Genomic DNA, 24,798 nt, shown 5'->3' on the forward strand with positions numbered 1-24,798 from the left:
GCAAGCAAAAACGGCAGTGCCAGCTGAATTGCTGCAAACAGAGGCACAGGATTGGGTCCCTCACAAAGTTTTCAGCTTTGACTGTTGAATCCTGGAATTGTAGTTACCAATGTTTATTTAAATAGTTATACACTGGAAGTGGGCATAAAGGGCCTCTCCCTCCCTCCCTCCCCAGCTTCCTCCCTTCATCCTGCACATCATGGAAAGTGGCAGCAGGATGGGAGGAAGCTGGGGAGGGAAAAGGAGGGAAAGAGGAAACTCAGAAGGGAAGGGAGCTGCAGCATCAGCAGCCCCCGTGCTGATCTGGACAGCTTGGTAACAATTCTGTCCCAGACTGATGTGCATGTGGTTCTGAAACTCTTCTGTATTACAAAACTCAGTCAATGTGCTGCTTCTGACAGTTTTTAGTTCAGGAATAATGGGCTGATTCTTGCTTTCAAAATAAATAAAGGCTATTGGTTTTGTATTTCATCTGGAAATGTTAGCTTTGAACATGAAAAATACCAATATGAAAGTCAAGCTTTCTAGTAAAATAGGTATTTTAAAACAATAGATTAAAATGTAAAGTATTTAATAGTCCTTCTTAAAAATCTTCCTAGTGTTATTAGTAAATGATGATTCATTTACTGATATGGGGAGAATTGATGATGAAAGAACTAAGAATTCCAAAGGACATTTAAATTAGTAATCACAGCTCTTAAATTTAAGAGCAGACTCTTTGAAGCTGGAGCTTTAAAATCCTACCCAATTTCATAGGCTAAACAATGAAAAAAGGTGAATTTTTCAGAACTGAATGGAAACAATGAGTGCTATTAGCAGACAAGTATTTTGTTAAATTCTGTGCATGTTCCGGACCCTTCTAAATCCTTTGTAAAGGAATACTCACAGTGCCTTCTCTGGTGTTAATGTAATGTTCTTGTTGCTCAAATGTGATGTGATTTGTTGCAGCATGGTAAAAGATCCAACACATGGGAAAGAGAAGTGAGTTATAGGACTTGCAGAGATGAAAGAGTTCTGCTGATAACCTGGCACAGCACACAGCCTTTGTAATGGAAGGGCAGCTTCTCTTCTGGCTTCCTTGATTTATAACTTTAAAATGCTCCTGTCCCAACAGCTTTGTTACAAGCTATGGAGATGAAAACCTAGTGAGGAATGAATTATAAGAAGTCACAATTATTCTTCATGTTTGGAAAAGCAGGTCCCTACTGATGCTTGTGCAGAGGTTTGGGTTGGTTTGCTCTGGTTCCAAAGCAGTATGGAGCAGATTTTGTCCTGTGAGTAATGGCACAGTTGGTATGATACCTGAACTGGCCTTTCCCATGCCAGACCATGTGCTCTTAACCTGGATGCTGAAATGATTTGTGCATCTCTGTGTTCCAGGTAATTTGTAGTGCTAGGATTCATCTTTTTCATTTAGTGAAACATGCTGTTTGACTTTGCCTTGGCCAGTTATTACAGGCTGGTTTGCAGTGTGGCAGCTCTCTGGAGACCCCGCTCACAGCTACTCATTGGCCTAGAAGAAAGGATTTAATGATTTTCTACTTCCTCTGCATTTGGTTTTAGGGTGTAGATATTTTATAAATGTGAGTCAAACTATTTACTGGTGACATTTTACAAATTTTCTCTCTGTTTAATCTCTAAGTAATGTTTTTAGGTTTGTATATGTTGTGGCCTTTGGCATTCGGGGCTAACGGATCGCAAGGATATCTCAGAGCATTTTATCTTTAAATGGATTCCATCGTTATTTTGTTATTTCTTTGTACAAGAATGGTGCCAGTCCCTAAAATAAGTCTTACCCTTCCCAGCTAGACAAGCCAGAGGTACAGGAGCAGAGCTGAACAAGCAGAGGGTCAGAGTCAGAGCTTTGTGGGGCTCTAGGGCTGTGCCAGCCAAGGGGCAGAGGGAGCAGTGGAGCTTCTGCTTAGGTGCCAGCAGAACCTAAAAGTGTGAGCTGGGAGAGCTCAGTGCTCTGCAGAGCTCAGAAGTGGCTGCATCTTTGCTACAGAGCTCTGTAAAGTCACAGAATAAACTCAAATGTCTAAACTCTGAGGTTTGTAACTGTGGTGGGAAGGGTGGAACAGGTTGAAAGATCTCTTGCTGTAATCATAACTTGGTTTAAGTTGGGGGTGCTCCTCTCCAATCCTGGCAGTGTCACACACAGAGAAAGGTGGAGTTGAGGAAACCAGAATCCACAAGAGCAGCCTGGGTCTCATCTCAGACTCGTACAGATTGCTGGGCACACGTGTTGCTCTCTGGAAATAGTGTGACAACAGGGAAAATCCAGAGGGAACTTCAAAACCCAGAGCTCAAATTAACTCTGCTCTAAATGACAGTTCATATTTCAGATTTTATTCAACTTTGGCTTTAGGACTGAGCTTTGGCATTAATTCTTTTAACTTTTTTCACCTGTGGTTTTGGTTATGGAAATACTTGTTTGGAAGAAGGATTTCTGTAATACCATGTTCATGTAGGAAACATCAGTGATTTCAGCAGGGTTAGGAAAGATTTCATGCATTTTTACTTCTCAGCACATCACACAGCTTAACGACAGCATCCATATTCATGTAAAGAGTCTGAATTTTCTTTCAGGTGATGTCAGTCCTAAGAAACACCATCATCTTTGGAGACTGAAGTACCCAATGGTCTGTGTCAAGACTGCTGCTTGAACTTGCACTTCTTAATGAGAAAGTGAGTGTTTAGCAAATTCCACCAGATCACTCTTTACATGCCAGAAGAGTAAAATAGTTACTCCACACAGAGCAGAGCTGTGTGCTGCCCTTCCCATTGCCCATCCCTGTCCCTGGGCCCTTGCTCCATTATGCTCACGTTAGGAATGAAGAGTGGATTTCATTATTTTATCTGGAACTGTCTTACAGGTGGTTCACAGAGGTTGAGTGGCTTCATTTCCATGAATAATCCTCTCCAACTTTTACCCCAACTTTTACACCCAACCTCAGATCATGAAAGAATATAATTTTCTAATAAACTTTGTTTTCACATTTCCAGAATTAAGCAGGAGTAGATGTTATGCAAGCCCATCAGGCTTTTAGATGGAAAGATGAAAAAACAATACTGTGAAAATCACACCAGAAAAATTGCTTTCCAATAGTTAGAAAAATAGTTACCTAATTTCTTTCTCTGTGTGGTCTCTCAAGAACAACTGGCTTTGGGGGGGCATTACCTAAGCACTCACTTAGCTACTGGTGTTGATTGCAATTTTGGTTGTTTGTATCTGTGGCAGACTCTGTAAACCACGAGATAGGCTGCAATTTGCCCTTGCAATAAAACCTGAACTGTGAATTTGGATATGCCCATCATGTTTCCCTGGTGGTTTAATAGCAGCACTGAAGTCTGGGGTGGGAGCCCTGGAGGGAATGCCTGTTCCTTGATCCAAGTGGGTGCATTGTTTGTGTGCCGTGTCGTTGTTACCCAGAATATTGACCTGCTGGCTGTGCCTTTCTGCAGAGCTGGCTCTAACTTTATTCTGAATGCTCTCTCTCCTGGACAGTCACAAGCCTCAGTGTATTACTGCTTTGGAGAATGAATTGTCTATACAATAAGAGGGCGCTGAAAAAAAATCAGACACTAAGATTAGCAGCAACCGCATACATTAAAATTCAAACTGAAATCCCAGCCATGGAAGGAAACTAATAGAAGAAGAAAATATATCAAGAAGAGAAGCGCTGTCTCATCATTCACCTGTGCTGAAGGATCCAATTTTAGCCATATCCAACAGCACTGTCATTCATCTTCTTGGTGTGTTATTGTGATTTAAATCCAAGCTCTATAAGAGAGAGCAGTTCTTTTAAAATGATTGAGAGGGAATAAGGGTAAATTCAGTGTTTAGGAAAACTTTATGACATCACAATATTATACTTTACAGATGGAAGCAATATTTCCTACTTTGGAAGGAAAACTAATCATTTTCTATCTGCTCTGAGTCACTGCATCATTATAAAAGTGGGATATAAGTAGTTTTGTGCATTCCCAATCTTGTTCAAGACGACACTTTTGTTTATATAATGCTTCTGATTTATAGCACTTAAGGATTAGCCTGACTACATATTAATTATATGGTTTTGATGCTTCAATATAAGAAGAAATTAAATATTTCACTTGAAGATAAAACCATGGAGCTGTAAATCATAAGGAATAAATTTGTGACTGTCAGAATATTCTTTTCAGTGAAATTAGACTCGTTCTAATGATTATGTGTTTTGCTTAGCAGACATGGATATGTATAAGCACCTTTACTTATGAACAAGTCTTGTATTTCTTTAGGAAGGGTGAAGAAGAGGAAATAGGATTTGCAATATGTGTATTGCCCCTTTTGCATCAAGGTTATTTATTTCACACAGAGAAAAAGTAGGACACGTACTTACATATAACTGTAAAAGTCATCTTTGCTTGGCTCCTTCCAGTGCACTGCTGATGTATTTACTGGGAATGGGTTCCTCTCCTTCAGGTGAGGTCTCTGTCTCTACAGTTCCTGGGAAATAGCAAGAATGCAGTTACCAGGTTTTACTACTTTTTCCATTCTTCTTTTGTATTAATGAGATCTGCTTTGCCCATAACTGATTTCAAAGGGAAGGCATCATGTTTACTCGGGGACTCAGAAAAATTGGGATTGATGAATGCGTGCACCAATAGGGTTAATTATGGTTAAAATGGGAATCCTACTCACAGCCCACCCTATACCGCACTATTCTCTTGAGACAGCAGGATGGACTGGCATGTTTAGAAACTGCAGGCTCAGAAGAGCTCCATGTGCAGGTACATGGATGCCATGGGATGCTGGGATCACGAAGGGAACACAGAGCTGCTATGCTTTGCTCTTGCTTGGGGATGATGTTCCTGCTTTCCATTGTGGGTGTTGAATGAAGTTCTTGAAATGCCTCTTTCTAAATAACTTGTGGACACTGCCCAGGGTCTCAGGGTTGTGGCCTCTCTAGCCTGGACTCAGCGTTGGTCACTGAGTTTGATGTTTGGGGTTTGGGGTTAGTTTGGTGTTTGTGGTTTGGGGGTTTGATTGGTGTTTGGGGTTTGGGATTTGGTGTTTGGAATTTTGGGTTTGGGGTTTGGAATTCTGGGTTTGGTGCAGGCAGGTCTTACATCCTTCCTGCCTGCTCCCAGGGGATGTTCAGGGTGGTTTGAGTGCTCCAGGACCCAGCTGTGCTGCCTCTGCTACCAGTGCTGCTGCAGGGATGGTGCCACAGGGTTTTCCTGGTGTGAGAGGAACTGTGCTGGAGGCATGAAATCTGCCAAGGAGACATTAAAGCAACAACTCCCTTCACAATGGTGGAATTGTCAGGGCTTAGCCTTATTGTTAGTTTTATTACATTTTCTTTCATCCCATTTTTTTACCTATGTATACAGGACAATTGTAATTTTGATGATAATGATGTGTATTTAATTTGGGATTTGTTAAGATTTAAACAGGTTAAACCTTTTCAAGGTTTTTTTTGCTTTTTTTTTTTAATCTGGGAAACAAATCCCAAACTTTTTGTGCTTTCTGACACTTGTATAACCTACAGGTTACATTCACTTCAAAAGTCTACTAAATTTTGCATACTAAAAGCTGATTCTCAGCCTGCCTTTACTAAGTCCTCTTGTTATACACCTGAAATTTGTGGAGTACAGGCAATATTCCTCTGGACTGCAATATCAGACTGCTCAGGAACCTTGCCAAGTATGTGGGCACAGGGTCATCAGAATGGTTCATTCTTCTCTGAATAATTGTCTGTGTAAGTGCTTATCCCAGGGATGTGTTGGTGCCCAGGGCCATGGGGCTGTGACTGACACAGCCAATGTAATAAAGGCTGAGCTGGGTTATTTGACTTGCTTGGCTGTAGTATCAGGGTGCTGGGCAGCACTGCTGTCTCCTCTTCTTTCACATTTCTAAGCTAAACCAGCATTCTTGTGAGGTAATTAGAAGTTCTGCTGTGCCAGAATATGATGGGAAGGGAAATGCAGGAAGTGATGCAGATACCTGAGCTTCTCAAGAGCCCACAGCAGAGAGCCCAAACTGGCACTGCTCTGAAAAGGCCTGGAAAGCACTAAAGGGTGCTGCTGCCACCTCTCCAGGGTGCCTTGGAACTGCTCAGGGGCCAGCACCCACTGCTGGTCCCACTCCACCTGTTAGTTGTTTTGCAAAGCTCCTTTGAACTGCAAATGTTTAAAATTGAGCAGACATCAATTTCCATTAGTAAGGAAATAAGCATAAACATTAAAAAATAGGAATAGAATAATGAATAAATTGCTAATTACATCCTGTACCTCCACACAAGCCCCAGCTCACCACACACTGCTGCCAGACATGCCCGTGCAGTGGAGGCAGGCAGGATCATTGCCCCTGATCCAGCAGAGATCAGACTTTGCTGAGATCCCATCAGGATCTGTTCCTGCAGTCCTGTGCAGGAAGGAGCCCTCAGAAGCTGCTCTGGGGAGACTTTATTAGCTTGGCTGTTGTGAGCCAGCACAGAGCATGCCTCAGTGGCCATCCCAAGGCCAGGGCGGAAGGAATTTCTGAGCCATGAGAGATGGGAAAACTCCTGGCTACAGCCATTCCACTGCTGGCTCTCAAATGTTCCACACATTGCTAGGCCGGTCTTAAATGTTGTAGAATTGGCTTTTGAGGGCACCTGGTGATTCTGTTTGTGAGTCTTCCTCTGGTTTTCCTTCAGTTTAATGCACATTTTGGTTATTATTTTAGCACCTCTTGCAATTCATGTCCCACTATCAAGTCTGCTTTAACAAAATGTTTGGTGTTTGCTCTTCCAGGTCACCCCGAATATGCTGGAGCCAAAGCTCTGCACTGCAAAGGGACCTCCAATCCCAAAGGCATCGAAATGATTTGACAAGAACTTTGGAAACAGAACACTGACTGATAAACCATCTCAGAAAGTGCTGGGACTCTGTTATATTGCTAAAGAGATTTTATTTTTTTTTTTTTTACCCCTGTGAAAACTATTTTTTAATATATTTTCTACATTTTTCTATCTCTAGCCTAAATGTAAGGATTTAAAATAGTGAAAACAATACAAAGCCAGCCTTAGTTTGAAGAATGTTTTCAGCCTTTCATATCAAAATTTATAATCCTGTTCTTTTAGCTTTATGAAACAGTGTAAAAACAATGTATAACCAAGGAACAAAAGGATATGCATTCCTTCTGAATTTGTGTCAGTTAATGGTTCTCAGTGCTGTACATAATAGTAAATAATATCTCATCAGTACAAACTTTGTATGACACCTTTTCAAAATAATAAAATTACTATTTTTCTACAAAATGTTCTATAATTTTTTCAGCATGGTTGATTAATGACAATAAAGACCACAAAGAAGACTGAAAATGAGCATTTTTAGGCTATAAGTATAGCAAGAAAAATGAATGTTGCACAGAGTGAAATAAGAGATGATGGAGCACGACTTAGTGAAGTTCTGATTCAGTACACATTGTCCAGGCCTTTAGAAACTGGAAAAAAAAAAACACACACAAGAAAATGAAGGTGTTAAAACCCTTTACAAAGAATAAAGTTTATCCAAAACTGCAGGAAATAGAAAGGGACTTACACTAGGGAGCAGTGCATGTCCTGTGCTGGGCAGCAGGGGCTCTGCTGGCTGGGGACATGCAAAAAAAATTGAAGGAAGACCTATAAAAACTGATTAAGCAATAACTCTGTTTATTACGTAGAAAATCTATTATGTGCAATTAAAAGCTTGCCTTGGGATTCAGTTGGGTTTAATTCACCTAAAAAAAAAAAAAAAAAAAAATATTTCACATGTTTGTCATGTTTGCTGATATTTGTGAATTCAATAACATTTCACCACTGCTTAGATAAAAATGGGAATTATTAATTGTGGCCAACAGGGAGGAAAAGTTCATACCTGTATTTATTTCAGGGCTTTTCCAGTTTTCTTCTTTGCAATTGTTACTTTTCTGCACATTTTCCAGTGGCAGGAAGTGCAGCATAAGGAAGGTGTTCTGTCAGTTTGCTGCTCACATTTGAGCTCAGCTCAAGAAAGAATTTCAGGCAAAGGGTCTGAGCTGCAGGAATGCTGAGCACCTGAGGGGAAATCCATGGAGGTTACAGAAATCCATGGAGGTTACAGTGATCCATGGAGGTTACAGTGATCCATGGAGGTTACAGAAATCCATGGAGGTTACAGAAATCCATGGAGGTTACAGAAATCCATGGAGGTTACAGTGATCCATGGAGGTTACAGAAATCCATGGAAGTTACAGTAATCCAGGGAGTTACTGAAACTCATGGAGGTTACAGAGATCCATGGAGGTTACAGAGATCCATGGAGGTTACAGTGATCCATGGAGTTACTGAAACTCATGGAGGTTACAGAAATCCATGGAGGTAAAGTGATCCATAGAGGTTACAGAAATCCATGGAGGTTACAGAGATCCATGGAGGTTACAGTGATCCGTGGAGTTACTGAAACTCATGGAGGTTACAGAAATCCAATGGAGGTAAAGTGATCCATAGAGGTTACAGAAATCCATGGAGGTTACAGTAATCCATGGAGGTTACAGTAATCCATAGAGCATGTGTAATGCCTTATGCATTTTTTTGAAAAGACATAATTGGCTTAATGGCTTTGAAATTTTTTTTAGAAAGTGGAAACGATGGAATGGGAAATGTCAAAGGGAGATGTCACTCTGAACCCAAGCACTTTCCTCACAAGGAACCAACGTGAGCCTGACTGGTGATGCAAAGAGTTGGGGACTGTAAAACAGGGCAGGTTCTGCCCCAGGAGTGTTTGATATCCTCAGAGAGCCGAGCACAGCCTGCTGAGCTCAGTGAGACCAGAGAGAGCAAAGCCCAGAGCTCACTGGGGCAGCACAGGGCTGAGCCCAGCTTGGGCACCAGCCCTGCTTGCAGAGGAGGCTGTGAAGAGCTCAGCCCAGTACATGCACACCTTACAGAGCCATTCCTTGGCTTTGTTAATGTTTTATTGCACAAGGAGCTCACGATGGCAGCGACCCTCTCACGCTGCGGCAGGATAACACGCTTCCTCACCCTATTAAAAAATAATGCTGCTGCAGGTTTTATGTACCAGGGTGTAGACTGCTGTTAAGAGGCACTGCTTTGACAAAATTCTTTTTGAGGTTTACAGAAAGCATAATAAAATATGTAAGTTACATTTCTACAAACAACAGCTATAACATAAGTTATTTATAAGCATGAGATACAAACGGTATCAGGATAAATAAACCTTAATGGATACCTGTGGCATCCATCCTAATGTAATTTGCCCAGCAAAAGTCGTATTTAGTACAAAAACCTGGCAGCAGCTGCGTTGGTATTTAAAATAAGAATGGAAGGGGGAAGGAAATAGCTGCTTCCCCGGGCTTACCTGCAGTAGCTCCTTGCCTTCCCCCTCACCTGGGGTGCTGCTGCTGCTCCCAGAGCCCAGATGTGTCTGCAGATGTATCTGCGCCTTTCAGGGCTTGTCCATGATAGCAGGATATTCCTGTCAGCTTGACTACAGCCTGGTTTTATTAAAGGTAGCAGAAAGAAATGGAGCCCCATCCACCCATCATCCTCTGTACCCCCTGCCTTTTCAGGGTAGCTCCTTCCCCAGCATCTCCCTCATACCTTCTCCTTCTTGGCTAGTCTCAGCCTTTAGCTGGAGTCTAAACTGAAATAAAGTTTTGCCTTTTTAAATACCACAGTTAAGGTTACCAACCCCACAAAGACAAATTTTGGAACAGGAATTGAAGCCACTAAGGCATGTTCATTTGTCAGAGGCTTCAGAACTCACCAGCATTGGCTCTGTGAGTGGGGTTTAACTGCTTCCACCCACTGGGACATGGAGGACAGGGTTTTACTGCAGTCTGTGTGCTGGACCTTGGACAGGGTTTATGGGGCAGATCCTGATCCCCTCCATGTCAGGATATAGGGAATATCTCTTGTTCTGCTGAGGAAAGGCTGCTGAGGACAGAGCTCCACTACCCTGCCCTCCCCTCTGCCTTTGTGGGTGAGGGAGGGCAGGAGGGGCACAGCCCTCCAAAACCCAAAGGAAGGGCAGAGGGGAATGACCTTTGTCTCTGCAACACCAGAGCTCTTATCTCAGAAAAAGAACAGCTGATTTAAGCCTTGTGGGCTGACAAAAAAGGGGTTTTTGTCAGCTCTGCTGAGCACCAGTGCTGAGTGCCTGAGCCCAGTGCTGCCCCAGGAGAGCACAGCCTCAGCCTGGCACCCAGAGTGCTGCTCCAGCACTGGCATGGGCAGCCAGGCCTCTGCTCTGTCCTGGGGCCTGTTGGCCATGGTGGTCCCCACCCAGGGGAGCTCATCACTGTCCAGGAGGACCCACAGGGTCCTACTGAGCCCTGCAGAAGGTACAAGGGTCAGGACCACATCCCCCTTCGGTGCACAAACCTCAGCCCTCGCCTGCTGGGCACAGCTGGCTGCAGGCACAGCTCAGGCAGCGTGCTTCTGACTGTCCTGCCCCTTTCCCCTGCCCATGCCAGGACACAGACCACAGAGATCCCTTTTCAGCCTGAACACCAGCATCACCACCAACTCCACAGGGCCAGGACTGAAAAGCAAAATGTGTCCTTTGTTGTGCTGAATAAGCTGTGTAATCACTCCAAACCACGTTGGGTTTATGCAGCAATATCCATCCAGAAAAGGCTGTGGAGAACAGGACTGGCCTTGCTCAGCCTGAGACCCACTGCCAAAGACAGGAATTGCAGCAGGGACATCTCAGCATCTGCAGCTGCTGCCTGGTGTGGGGGTTATTAGCAGTGTTCATCACGTGGGTTTATTATCCCATGCTACAGGAGGAACTTTTTAAAAGCAGGAGAGTGGTATTGACATTGGCACATGGAAGGGTCCTGCAAGGACACAGGTCCTGCGAAATGGGGTGCTGCAAGGACACCCTCCCTCCAGGACACCACCCCCTCTCTCCTTCCTTATTTTGGTCCTGAGGACATTCCTGGGGCTGAGGAATGCCAGTAAACACCAGAACCAAACCTAGTGACCATGGCAGGGTGCAGCACATCCCCTCCATGTCACCTCTATGGCAGCCAGGCCTGGGAGCAGCTCTGGGTTTGGGCATGAGTGGGACAGCTGCCACAGCTCTGTCTCCAGTGACTCCCAGTGACAGACAGGATGGGGGCCTCCTCTGCCTGGTGGTGCCAGGGAGGTGCTCACTTCCTCTTCCACAGCTTTAGTTACTTTCCTCCCTAACTCTGTCCCCCATACCTTTGAGGTGACTGGGTGCTCTCCAGAGCTGGTCAGTCCCTGAGCCCAGGTGTCCTGGCAGAGCTGGGATAGCCAGGCTCCCTGACAGGCCCAGGGAGCTGTGCCCAGTGTGGCAGGGCTGCACTGTGCTCCTCTGCCAGCATCACACACTCGGCTCCACATGTCAGTTCATACTTGTAAAGAAGCAGAATTTCAAGGGAATAACAATGCCACCGCAGCCTTCCACACACCTCCAGAACTCTCCCTTCCCAATCCCCTCCTGCCTGCATGCCTCTGGTGGCCACTCACTGGTGCTGTCCAACACTGTCCCCTGGCACTGTCCCCTGGCACTATCCAGCCCTGTCCCCTGGCACTGTCCAGCACTGTCCCCTGGCCCTGTCCAGCACTGTTCCCAGGCACTGTCCAGCCCTTGCTGTCTGTGTGCTGGGTTAGAGGCACCTGCAGCTGCCTGCTCGTGGCTGGCACTACCAGGCTGGGCTCCTGGCATGCCCTGCCTTGCTGTGCCATGGCAGGCAAAGGCCATGGGATGTCCTATTCTGTGCATTCTACTTCATGCAAAGGCTGTGCCATGCTGTGCCAGGGCCAGGCCACGCTTTGCTGTGCCATGCCTGGGGCCTGGCCTGAGCCCAGCAGGGAGAGGGGTCTCTCACTTCACTGTGATGGGAACCTGCTGGATGCTGGTGCCCTGTGCCTGCCTGGGGTCCCGCTGCTTCCCTGTGCCCGGTGGAGCCAGCCCTGAACCGGCTCCATCTCCCAGTGCAGTGCAGAGGAGCCCGGGTCTGGCTCCTGCACCAGCACCAGGCACTGCCAGGGTCACAGCACCGGGCCCTGGCACTGCTGGGCTCACAGCACCGGGCAGGAGGCACTGCCAGGGTCACAGCACCGGGCTCTGGCACTGCCGGGCTCACAGCACCGGGCAGGAGGCACTGCCAGGGTCACAGCACCGGGCTCTGGCACTGCTGGGCTCACAGCACCGGGCAGGAAGCACTGCCAGGGTCACAGCACCGGGCAGGAGGCACTGCCGGGCTCACAGCACCGGGCAGGAGGCACTGCCGGGGTCACAGCACCGGGCTCTGGCACTGCCGGGCTCACAGCACCGGGCCGGCAGAGCGCTGATCCGCTTGCTCGGCGCCGCAGGGGCCGGGAGGGGAGCCCGGCACGGAGCCACGGAGGCGGCAGCGGGCAGAGCGCAAGAGGTCTGTCGGTCGGAGGGAGCCGCGGGCGGTGCGGAGCGGTGCGGAGTCATGCGGAGCTGTGCGGGGCCGGCCGTGCGAGGGGCTCTGCACGTTGTGAGCGGCTCCACGCGGTATATGCGCGGCTCCGCGCCTGTTCCGTGCGGGGTTCTGTGCGCCCCCCGCCCGCAGAGGGGCGAGAGAGACGGCGCGGCTGCGGGAGAGCTGCATTTAAGGATACCATACGTCCGGGGTTATTAATTATAAAACATAATTAAAGTAAAACTGCAGAACGTCAACATATTAAATTTAAAAGCTAATATTAAAATAGCGTTAATATTTAATAAGGTAGCTGAGCGTTACAGAGCTGTACGCTGATACTCTATATTTAACTGTGTAAAACCAGGAGAGTTTTCCCAAAGAAAAATGTATTGTTTAGCTGATTATCAAAGACTCTGTGATATATTATCCATTTCATAAAAATAATATAGATATCTTTTTAAATATAGTAATAAAAACATACTAGTGCCTTTTAAATATACTATTACTTACCACCCCTTTTCATATTGTACTATCACAGACACTTTGGAATTGGTTTAAAAGCACATCATTCATTATTCAAAGCTCATCTTTGCATATTATTCCAGCTCAAGTCTGCCAGGCTCCCTGTGAAATCGTTCACAAAATTGATAACAGCAGACACACACGCAATAAAAAGATCGCCTTGGGCAGCCCGAGCTCCCATTATGCAGATCGAGCTGCAATTTTCTCTAACAAAGCCTGCCCTGATCCAGGACTGGGTGGCACTTTATTTATTTATTATTTATTTATCCTCCACCGGTTGCCTTTTTGTTTTGGTTTGGGTTTTTTTGGGTTTTTTTTTGTTTGGTGGGTTTTTTTTTCTTTCTTTTTTTTTTTTCTTTTTTCCCTTCCTTTTTCCTTTTGCCTCCGCCCCGTCGCCTCCCGCCCGCCCAGCCGGGCCGTCCGGAGCGGGACCCCGAGGGTGGTGCGGCCCCGCACCATCTTGCGGGGTCGCCTCAATCGGATTAGCTCCGCTCCGGGGAGCGGCGGCTGCTGCGGCTCCGCACCGAGCGGGGACAATCCGATTAGGGCCGTCCGGAGCCGGGTGGCACCGGGCGGTCCCCCCGGAGATGGGCGTTTACTGACCGCGTTAAGGACCGCGGGGCAAGGCGGGGCCACTGCCCCTCGGTGCCGTCGAGCCGGGGAAACCCTCCCGACAGCCGCGGGCCGGGGAACTCCGGGCGGCAGCTTCGCCGTCGGAGCCGTCGGTCCGGAGCCTGCTCCGACCCCTCGATCCGTGCCGAGCACGGTTGGTCCGGAAAAAGGCACAGCGGGCTCCGCTTTGGCCGCGGGGCCGCCGCGGGAGCGGAGCAGCGCAGAGCTCTGCAGGTGCCGCCGGGCGGGCTCCGCAGCGAAGCGCCTGAGCCCGGCAGGTCCGTCCCGGTCGCTGCCGCGTGCCGGCGAAACGTTGGGGAGCGTGGCGGTAATTGAATACTACGGTTTAAAACTAATCAAGTCCTTCCTGTCACCGCTTCGGCATCAGGGCTCGCCCTGCCAGGTGCTGATTCAAATGCCATTACATTCTATTAACAGGGAAATTCTGATTCCCTGTTTTCATTTCCCTTTATAAGAGGAACAAGTAAATGCGCTGAGCGTTATTAATTGTTAACGCCTTGCGTCCCGTTCGTCCGTCAGGGAGCTGCTGCCAGCGCGCTCGGCCAGCCGCTCCGGGTTCCGCCAATTAAGCGCAAACGGAATCTGGCCCTGTAGGGCCCCGGCCGCCCCCCAACCCAGCCCGGGCACGGCCCGTGCCCGCCGCTCGGCGCTGCCGTCGGGACGGGGGGCCCTGCGGGTCCGCGGGCACCGAGTCCCGCCTCGCAAGGTGGCCTCGAGCCGTCGGGGCCCGTGGCGAGGCGGGCTCGGGGACGTCGGACGGTGCGGCGGGGCCGGGATGGGGCCGGGGCCCGGGCTGGTGGGGGAGGAGCGGCGCCCATCGACGTGCGGCCCCAGACCCCGCCCTCGGCCCGCGCGGGGCCATTGTTCGCGCGCCCCTGTGATGTCACCGCGGCGGCGGCGGCCCTCGCGCCCGGGCGCGAGCCGGTGCGGGGCGGCGGCAGCCAATGGTGCGCGCGGAGGGCGGGCGGCGGCGGCCAATGGCGGCGGCGGGGGCGCACGCGGCGCGGGGCGCGCGGCGGCCCCCCGGGCGGTGACGGGGCGGCGCGCGCGCGCTCGCAAAGTTTGGTGTCGGCGGCGGGGCCGGCCGGGCCGCGAGCGCAGGCGCGAGCGGCGGCGCCTGCACAGCGGCGCGAGGGCGGCTGGTGGCGGAGGATGGACCCGACGAGGAGGGACCCGCCGGGGCCGGCGCAGGGCCGCACCAGCAACGAGCCCATCAGCTTCGGCGCTCGACCAGATCCTCAACAGCCCCGAGCAGGACAGCGCTCCCCCGCCGCCGCCCCCCGGGGCCCCGACGGCGCGACCTTCAGGGCGGCCCCGGCGGCCGCGGCGGCGCGCCCTACCCGGCCCTGCGGCCCCTTTCCCGGCCATCGCCGCGCCCTTCGAGGACTCGGGATCGTACAGTGTGAACCTCAGCTGGCCCCGACCGGCGTGATCGGGTGCCGGCGCATAGGCCCTATCCCCGGAGCCGTGCCGCACCCATCTCCAGCGCCATCCCGGCCATGCCCGCCGTGCCCAGCCTGGGCAGCCTCAACTTCCCCTGGATGGAGAGCAGCAGGCGCTTCGTCCAGGACAGGTTCACAGGTAAGGCGCCGGGGCGGAGAGGGCGAGCCGGCTCCCCGACAACGAACGGAAGGGCCAGTAAAAAATCTAAAACGACAATAATAACAATAATGCCATAAGAATAAAAGTAAATGCGGCCGCTGGATGCTTTCCTCCCGCGCGATCGCAGCGAGCCGAAAAATCGCTCTCTTACGGCGTGGATAGCGCGGGGCGCTCCGGGGGGCGGCCGGGCCCCGCTCGTCTCCGCAGCTCTTCGACGAGAGGTGGAAGCGGGACCTCGGGTAGCCGCGGTTCCTCCGGGTGCCGGCGGGGCGCGGGCGGCCGACGGGAAGAGCGGCCTGGCCCCGGGGGGGGCGGCCGGCACCGTGCGGGCGCGGGGCTGACCCCTGTGCTTCCCCCCCTGGGCAGCGGCCGCGGCGCTGACGCCCTTCACGGTGACACGGCGGATCGGGCATCCCTTACCAGAACCGGACTCCGCCGAAGCGCAAGAAACCGCGGACACCTTCTTCCCTGGGTGCAGATCTGCGAGCTGGAGAAGCGCTTCCATCGGCAGAAGTACTGGCCTCGGCCGAGCGCGCTGCCTCGCCAAGTCCTCAAGAATGACGGACGCCCAGGTGAAGACCTGGTTCCAGAACCGGCGCACCAAATGGCGGTGAGTCCCGTGCCCCGGAGCCGCCCCGGTCCTCCCGGAGCCGCACCGGCGGCGTTCCGCGTCCGCCGCCCCGAGAATCCCGCTCCGGGCCGGGATCGCTCCCCTTGCCAGCTCCTGGCAGCCAAACCTTTGGGGGGGAATTTTATTATTATACTAGCATTATTATTATTGTTACTATCTTTATATGTTTCTTTTATAATAGTCTTCCATTCGGAAAACGGGGGATATTCATAAAAATGAGGGATTATTCGAAATAGGGGGAATTTTGAGGAAACGGGGAAAAAAATTTGAAAAATAATCGGGTGAATGTTGGGAGAGAAAAGGGGGGAATATTTGGAAACGGGATTTTTGGGAGACGGCGGGTTTCCAGGCTCTTCCGCCGCCCACAGTCCCTCCGTTGGTGATTCTGCCGTGTCCGGCCCCGGAGGGACGCGCCGGCCGCCTGCCTGCTTGCACGTGACCGCGGGCCCGCTCCGGGCCGGCCGCTGCCCGCGGAGAGTCGGGCACGGGCTGAGCGTGTCCCCCGGCAGGCGGCAGACGGCGGAGGAGCGGGAGGCCGAGCGGCAGCAGGCGAGCCGGCTGATGCTGCAGCTGCAGCACGACGCCTTCCAGAAGTCGCTGAACGAGTCGATCCAGCCCGACCCGCTGTGCCTAGGCACAACTCGTCGCTGTTCGCGCTGCAGAACCTGCAGCCTTGGGAGGAGGAGAGCGCCAAGATCCCCCCGGTGAACCTCCCTGGTGTGAGCCGACAGCCGGGGCGCGCAGCGGACTGGCCCTCGGAGCGCGGCGGCCGGCTCTCCCTGTCCCGGGGCCGCCGGGCTCCCCCGACGGGGCGGGTGGCGAATGGCGCCAGCGGGGCTGACACCGGGTTCCGACCACAGCCGGGGCCTGGAGCCGCTTTCCCGAGATCGGCAGCAGAGCGGAGCCGCTTGTATATTTGTGTCGGATGTTCCACTAGGAAGGGAAATATGGCACTTTTTGTAAGAAGTGTTAATACTTTAATTTATTTATGCATCGAGATTTTGGGCACTATTTAATATGGAATTATATAAAACCTCGATTATTTATATCAAAATTTGAACACAGGTATTTTGGTTGGCTTTGGAACAAAAGGCTATTTTTTTTCCTGTTCTGAGGATAGTCTAAAGAAAAAAAATACCTCCCTATCACTTAGCGAGGGGACTCGGTGGAGCCGGTGATGACTCATTAGCTTCGGAAACCCTATTAAACTGAAAAGCGGTAGCTCCCATCTGTCCCAGGTGAAGTTAATGTCAGCTGTAATTTATTCACCATAGTAATAAGGGCTCCTTCCAGGCATCACACGCCGTTCTGTCCTCACCTTCCCAGCCGATGAGCTTTAGCGCCCCGAAACAGCACTCGCTCCCTGCGCCACCGGCTCTCGAGAAAGCGCCTTATGTTTCATAATAAAGAGGATTTGGGGTTGACACAGACCATGTATAATACTTTGTACTTGCCGAGACGTGTAAATAAATGTTTTCTTTACAAACGTCTCTCCGCTCCCTGCCTGCCGCGCGCCGGGGAGAGCCGAGCCGAGCCCGCCGGGCCGGGCGCTGTGGGCCGGGCGGGAGCCTGGGCTATCGCGGAGGAGAGAAGCCGAAACGGGAGCGGCAGAGCACCGGGGGGCTCCGGGACAGCGGCGGGCTCTGTGCGGAGTGCGGCGGGGCCGGCGCGGTTGTGCCCGGTGCTGCTGCCGCTCTCTCTCTCCGCCGGTGCGGGGGAAGCGGCCGGGAGCGATCCCGGCCCTGGGGCACGGTCAGCAGCGCCGTGTGGGAGCGAGGGGTGGCCGGGAGGGAGGAGTGCGGGGCCGTCGCTCCCAGAGCAGGCGCCGGTGCAGGCCCCGCTTGTCCCCGGTAATTTCTCCCCGCCAGCCTCGCGGTCCCACCGCGTTTTCGTTCTGCTGCCTTCTCTGCGCGCACCTCTCTGGCAGCGGGACGGCGCTGGCTGCAGCCGAGGCTCCGGGGTTCGCCCCCAGCCCCGTTGTGCAGGGGGATTTTTAAGAACAACCTCCCCTAGTTCTCGGGCCCCGGTGCCCCGGCCTCCAACAACGGGGGAAGCTGCAAAACTGACATTTTTTTAGAAAACAGTCACGGCCAGGCGGTTTCCTCCGGACGTGGGCAGGAGCCGGCGCTGCCGTGGCCGCGTTCGCGGGACGGGGACTTTGTCATAGCCCGGCCGCGGTTACCGGGAGGCTGCGGGAGTCTAACACCTCTCCCGGGCCGGCTGCGGCTCAGGGCAGCTCAGGGCCAGGCAGCCACGCAGGGCGATGGATGGAGGAAAAATTTCCCTAAATGTTTTTTTTCCTCATCGGTATCAGGGCACGGACTCCGGTTGGTTTGGTTTGTCGGGGACAGACAGTGGAGGGCTCACGGCAGAGCCAAATTCAGTCACGCCGGAATGATGGTGCTTGGCCCGGCCGGTGCAATTCACCAGCCAGAATGTGCAGCCTAGGCTGAAACACCGATCGAAAGAAGGTCTCTGGCAGGAAAGGAAGGAAAAACAACGGGGAAATCTATACCGGGCGACAGAGTGCGAGGTACCGCCGCACTCCGGTCCTCTGTCCCCACCAGCTCCCCTCCAGTGCTGCGCCCCAACCCCCGGGCGGCCCTGCTCGGTGCTTTCGTTTTCCCACCGCTCTTCGACCTTCACGCAGAGACGCCGGTGCTGCCGGCCCTCTGTCTTCCCCTCCGCCTTCTCAGCACCGGCACCGAACGCGGGGCAGAGAGCAAGAGAACCCCCGGTACCGTGCACAGAACAGCCCCCAGAAACCCCAGTGGCAGTGAAAGCGGGGAAGAATTCAGCTCTGGATGGGGATGGAATACACGGCACACATATTCGTGTGTATTGGTGTTGCGTTCTACCTGCACCGTCGAACATCTGTAAAGTGCGTTTTCTTTAGCACATCGTTGTTCTTTAGCTGTTCGAACACTCCGTAACTACAAGCCTCTACGTTCCCGATTTTCCTGCAGTTTTCCCAAACTGCTGTAAGCCCAGGAGCAGTGTATTTGCAGAGAGCAAAATGCTGCTGCGTTCTGTAGTACCCGTCTTTGTGACGGGCGAGGATCCTGCTTTGGCAAAGAAAGCCACGGGTGCTCGCAGCCCTGTGATGAACGGCAGTGCCAAGCGGCTCCGAGCTCGGCAGCGACAGCCCCGGGGGTTCCCTCGCCGGGCTGCGCCATAGGCAGCGGGATTGAGCCTCGGGGCACCCCAATTTGTCAAAGGGTTTTGTAAACAGCAACCAAACTTGCATTTCAACCATCTGAGTAGTGATCAAATAGCGGGATTAATGTCCCGCGAGCTGCCTTGGGCTCGCTGGTGTGTGTGGCTGGTGTCTTTGTTCCAAGGGAGCTGTCTGGAGGTGCGTTCGGAGCTGTGCTGAGGACGAGGGACTCAGGCCGCCTCTGCATCCGTGTCTTGTGCGACAGGAGCGCGTGGGCGGTGCAGGGGTTCCGACTGTGCTGAGGGGGACACGGTGGGGGTTACCTCCAATTACTCTGCCCAGTTAATCCAGTGTTTACAGGAGCCTCGGGGAAACACCGGTTGGAACAAACACAGGGTATTTCGCCCTGTGGATGAGAGCAGTGTTCCCTGCCGGCCTGGTTCAGGTGTGACAGGATTGTCTGATGGGCCCTGCTGCGTCTCTCTGGAGGTCTGTCAGAGAGAGACGCCTGAAGGGACCTGCATGGACTTTAGACACTGCCACCTGGAGCCTTTGCATCCCAGGAATTGTAATTGTGGAGGATGTGGGTGCCCGGTGCAGGACAGGACACATTTTGGGAGGGGGCTGGCTGTTGTCCTGATTCCGAATGTGCTGATAACATTTTGCACTCAGGCTGTGGGGCAGGCAACTGAAGTCGAGCTGTTGTGTATGGGCAGCTGTTTGCTTCCCAATTTCTGAAACAAGCTGTGGGGGAGCATGGGGGGGATCATGGTTTATCTCTCACCCTCCCACTCACCACTAAATGCTCCTCTACCTCCGTGGGAGACTTCTTAAAGCACTCCAGCCAGCCGAGGAGATCAGTGATTTGCAGGATGAGGGCAGCAGCACTGCAGCTGTACTGCAGCACGGCTGTTTCAGGCACTAAAAGTCATGATGGAGATGTGGTCTGAGAGTGCTGCACATCCCATCCAGCTGAGTTTCAATCTATTGATGCTCGGTGCTGCTATTAAATTAATAATTCTTAGCACTAATTCTAATGCGGATGATCTTTCCAAAGCACTCTTAAATCTGCAAGTGAAATATCTCTGTGAATTTATATTTTGAAAAGCCCATGCTATGTACCCAAATTCCTCTGTTTGGAAGTTTTAAGCACAGAAAACCTCATCTTTATAGAATAAGGGTGGAAAAACGCAATGAGAATTAAGGATTGTTGAACCATCAGTGGGAATTTATTTTGGACAGGTCATTTTCCAAGCTTTGCCTGACTCTGTGTGTGAATGATCTCCCAGGAAGGGCTGAACAGCTCTGTGGGTGGATGCACGAGGCAGAGCACGGATAACTGGAGGAACATCGACAATCTCCTCAGAGCTCCTCCTGGCTTTGCCTTGAGCCCCAGCCCAAAGCAGCCCCTGTGCCATGCCCTCATGCACAAACCCTCTCTGGATAAAAATGGTTCCACAATTTGCCTCTCTCAGCATTATTTTGTGCCCAGGGTATTAGATGTTACAAAGTAATGCATGGTGATCAAATGTGTATAGGCAATTCTTTTCCTAAATGGGCCCTAAAATCAATGGGTTATTAGCTCTCCTCCAGTCTGTGATGAAAGCCTGGTCCTGTTAAACATGCACACTACACAATATTCAATGCCTTGGTTTACAAAAATGTTTTGCTCAGCTAGATCATAATTTAGCTCATTTATAGCTGATATAAATAATACTGAGATTCACATCACACCTCTGAACTTTCCTCGAAGCACAAATTTCTGCACTGAAATCATCTCCCCGGCAGAGGAGTAATAATTTAAGGGCTGTGACTCACCCAGGTGAGCACTTGCTTGTGTAGCTGCTCCTTCTCAGTCAGTAGATTCCCTCCTTATGTGTTACCTGAGTCAGTTGGACCAGGTGGGTGAAGTATTTGCTTCCGTGCAGATGGACATTTTTTCAAGAAGGGGTGCTTACACCCTTGGTTTGGGCTGTTTGGAGCCTTTTCCTTCAATGGTGTGTGTTTCCCTTGCCCACTCTTTTGAGTCTTTTAAGCTCCTAACTTCCTCCTGACTCAGCAGCCAAATAAATATTTCTCCTTGGCTCCCACTTGCTTTTTGGTATCTGAGCTTGCCTCCTGTAGGCTCCCCAGTAGCTTTGATGGGCAGAGCTATAGGGCAGCTGGTTGCAGTTTGGCACCTATGTGCTTTTCTCCCCTTTTTGAGGGGGTCACAGCATTTGTAGACATTTCAGATATCTTTAAAATCTGTTGTTAAGGTCAGAGCAGTAATGGTATTAAGATACATATTCCCATGAATTTAATTTAAGGATAAGAAATAAATTCTTCCCCAATCATTGTGACAAAAGAAGCCAGCTGCCTAAAGCATCTCTGCACTGTGCATTCAGAAATGTCCACATGTCCTTTATGGGAGGTGCCCAGAGCTGGAAATGCTGAGAATGCCCAGCAGAGATGTTGGAGAGGGGTCTGTGCTCTTCAAGCAACATGGAGGGAAGTTTCCACACTTCTGCGGGAGGGGTGTAAGCTGTGCTCTGCCTCAACCCCAGAACTGTGTGATCACAGAATCACAGAGTGATTTGAGCAGTAAAGGACCTTAAAACCCATCCCATTCTACTCTTGCCATGGGCAGGGACACCTTCCACAGCCCAGGCTGCTCCAAGTCCCATCCAGCCTGGCCTGGGACATTTTAGTGTAGGTGATGTTGAGTGTCCACACACTGTGCACCACTGAGGGGGGGCTGAGCTTTCTGGGGTGCTTAGTGAGGCAAGTCTGAGCATCCTCACAAGCTCAGACCTCAGGCCATTCTTCAAGAGATAAAAATAAAGCAAATCACAAAATCTGCCTGTGAATAGTGGACTCCACAGATCTCCCAGTAACATCTGCAGTATCTATACAGACATCAAAGGTGCTGGTCATTGCTGAATGCTCTGAGCTGAGCCTGCAAGTATTTTCCTCCTGGGAGCTCAAGGGAGTGATGCTCTGTGGAGCACCTCCCACTTCTACTTGAAGAAGCAGAGAGAGAAGGACCTCTGTTATTAGCAGCATGTGGGATTTGCTGGGTCTGCTCTGCTGTAGGACCACAGGGATCAGACCCAGCTTCTTCTGTCCCTGTATCTCAGCCTAGCTTGGGCCAGTTGCGGAACAAGGCAGCTGGGAGAAAACTGCCCTGTCTGCAGCTGCTGCACATCTGAGCTCCCTGAATGAATCTCTGCAACCTCCTCAGTGTAATTTGGGATGGTACCTGTTGGCAGTGAGTAGCATTGTCTCTCCAGCTATGACTGGTTTTCCTCCAGGCACTTGTCAAGCAGGCAGAAGGGCCATGGCAGGTTGGTTGTGAGCCCCGTGGCCTGGGGAAGTTCCCCATGTCCAGCAGCAGGTTGGACTGTTCTGGTCCCATCTTCCTGTGCCTGTACCCAGCTCTCTGTTCAGGTGAATCTGCATTCTTATATTTTTTATTAGGCACATCAGGCATGATCTCATGCCATGGTTTTATTACCTCTCATCTTTGAGCTGAATAGCAGCTGGACAGAGGGTATAAAATTCATACCCATGTCTTGCCTACAGAAGTACTAGGCTTCTTCAATCTTTGAAAACAGAAGGCCATCAACCCCTGCCAGACCTCCTTAAATGACTTAAACTCAATGCCACAAGTGTTCCAGAATGCCCAATGATCCATTAATTTGGCATCCAGTATATGCTGCATTATACATACCGACTTCCATTGGCACATGCCCACATCCAATCCATTAGTTGTGCACAAATGCACTTAAGTTTATATTGCTCTTAGTTTTGTGTCATCAGCAAAGAAAGGTAAAGTTGATCTTCATCTAATCACTGACATGGATTATTGCAATTGATTACAATGAAGAAAGAGCTTTTCAAGTTTCAAAGTTATGTTGTCTTTTATTTCCCCAAGTAGTAATCTGTACTGTTTAAGTTATTGCACAAGAACCATCTCAGTGAGAGTTGCCTGTATTATATTCCTTGTTGAGAACATTTGTGTGCTAGGCTGTCGTGATTTCCTCAGCTCTGTACAGAACTTTTATTCCTTCTGGTGGCAGAAAGGCCACTCGATTGTTCTTAACTCAGTCCAGACAGAGAAGGAAGAAGCGAAGCATTAGCTGAGATTAATGTTTGGGAAGTTGTGTTTTAATCTATGATTAGAAAAACTCCTATTTTATTTATAGTTTTATCCACCATTCTTCCAAGCTTAGCCTCCTAATTGGGATAGTGTGTTACCCATGTCAGGACACTTGTGACACCTGGGTATCAAGACAGCAGCACACAAGGGAAGGATGTGACCCAGCTTCACAGCATTTTTCTGACCAGACTACTGTGCAACTGAAAAACAAATGAGGGGAGCTGTTAGTCTGTCATCCCAGATCACCCTGCTTGCCCTCTGCCAGGCTGCTTGTGCACTTGAGCCCTGCTTTACAGCCCCAGCATTTCACTGGGCCCTTGTTCAGGCAGAGACTTGCACTCAAACTCATCTTGTACAGTTCAGGAGCCTTGTTGGAATGATGAGGTTAAAATCCAACTCTGTGTTTCCTAGAATGATCTCTCAGCTTGAATTCAAGGTGCTGAACTCCCAGGTACCCTTCCCAGGGCAGCAAGTGCCAGCATGACTGTGGAACTGCCACCCCTGCATCTTCAGGGCAGCCAGGCAGTGCTGCTCCTGCCTCTCTCCCTCTCCTCACCTGCCCTTCAGATCTCTTTCCAAACTCCACACCAGCTCTGAGGTCAGCACTTTCTTAAAACATGACCCTGAAACTTAACAGAAGGACTAATCATTAGTTAATAAGCGTGTGGTTTATGGACTGAGGGGTAGAGAAGGCTCGGCTCAGATGGAGCTGTTAAACACCAGGGTGCTGGAACGACCTTGGCACTTTCATACGAGCAGAGGGCCCAGCCTTCCCAGGGTGTAAATCAGCACAGATCCATTAACTGCACTAGATCTCATCTACTCTACATCAGCTGAGGACAGACCCTGAGAAACCTAATTGGTGGTGTAATATAAAGACAATTACAGTCTGCTGCTCACCCGCACACGCCGTTCCCATACTGGTAATGGGAGCAGCCTGGGGGAAATGCCAGCCACGGGTGGGCACTGGCTGGTGCCAGCCCTGGGCTGCTCCCACCAGGGCTGCTGCCCTGTTTATAGCTGCTCCAGGCCTCCAGAGAGCCCGTGCTTTCACGTCGGAGTGGGAAAACAAAGCAAGTTAATAATTAAAGAAGCTTCGACTCCCTTGGACTGGTGGGATGGAGCAGGAGCTCTGAGGGGCCCGGGTGTGCCACAGGCTGGCCAGGAGGGCACCTGCCCGCAGGGCATGAGGCTGGGTGGCTGGAAGAGCAGCTTCACAGGCAGGTGTTGGCATGAGCCATGGCCTTGAGCCATGACTGAGCTGGGTTCCTCTGAAATCTGGAAACTAGGGAATCTTAGAACAGGGGGAAATGTTTCTAGGTCTGGACAAAAGGTATTCCAGGAGGCAGCCTGGGGTAAGCCTCATGGCTGCAGCTCACAGGCAGAGGCTCCATGCTGTGCTGTTCCTCCATGCCAGCTCTTCTCCTGTCCCCACCCCGAGATGTGCCCAGCTCTGGCTCTGGCCGAAGAAGCAGGAGGTGGGGATGCTTTAGCTGTCACAGGGCTGCACACTGGGAGGAGGAAATGGTGACCTTGCAGACCTTTCATCAAATCCCTTTCTTATGTCTTTTCTACCTTGAGGTTGGCACGCGGGCAGGCAGGTGGGTGCATCTGCAGGATGATGTGTAGGAGATGGTTCCTTCATAGACAGCAGAGATGTTGTGCTAATTCATATGGTT

At 50.8% G+C, this 24,798-nt stretch overlaps 1 protein-coding gene and 1 long non-coding RNA gene across 2 annotated transcripts; one reads left to right on the plus strand and one right to left on the minus strand.

Annotated features, from left to right (window-relative positions):
• Positions 1-3,722: 3,722 nt before the first annotated feature.
• Positions 3,723-7,998, minus strand: LOC306809063. Its single transcript, XR_013776153.1, has 3 exons — positions 7,885-7,998; positions 4,383-4,489; positions 3,723-3,784 (listed from the first exon to the last, which is right to left on the minus strand). It is a non-coding gene; the product is annotated as an uncharacterized lncRNA (long non-coding RNA).
• A 6,650-nt stretch (positions 7,999-14,648) lies between these two features.
• On the plus strand, positions 14,649-18,999 carry TLX3 (T cell leukemia homeobox 3; the record flags this gene model as incomplete). Its single annotated transcript, XM_079319886.1, is given in 16 exon segments — positions 14,649-14,812; positions 14,814-14,864; positions 14,867-14,890; positions 14,896-14,935; positions 14,938-14,997; positions 15,000-15,017; positions 15,020-15,169; positions 15,557-15,603; positions 15,605-15,661; positions 15,663-15,705; positions 15,708-15,725; positions 15,728-15,800; positions 16,331-16,454; positions 16,457-16,731; positions 18,389-18,558; positions 18,788-18,999. Coding segments are annotated over 16 exon segments (1,434 nt in total). The 5' UTR covers positions 14,649-14,740.
• Between the last annotated feature and the right edge of the window lie 5,799 nt (positions 19,000-24,798).

Source organism: Erithacus rubecula, assembly GCF_903797595.1.
Source record: "Erithacus rubecula genome assembly, chromosome: 16".
Classification (NCBI taxonomy): domain Eukaryota; kingdom Metazoa; phylum Chordata; class Aves; order Passeriformes; family Muscicapidae; genus Erithacus; species Erithacus rubecula.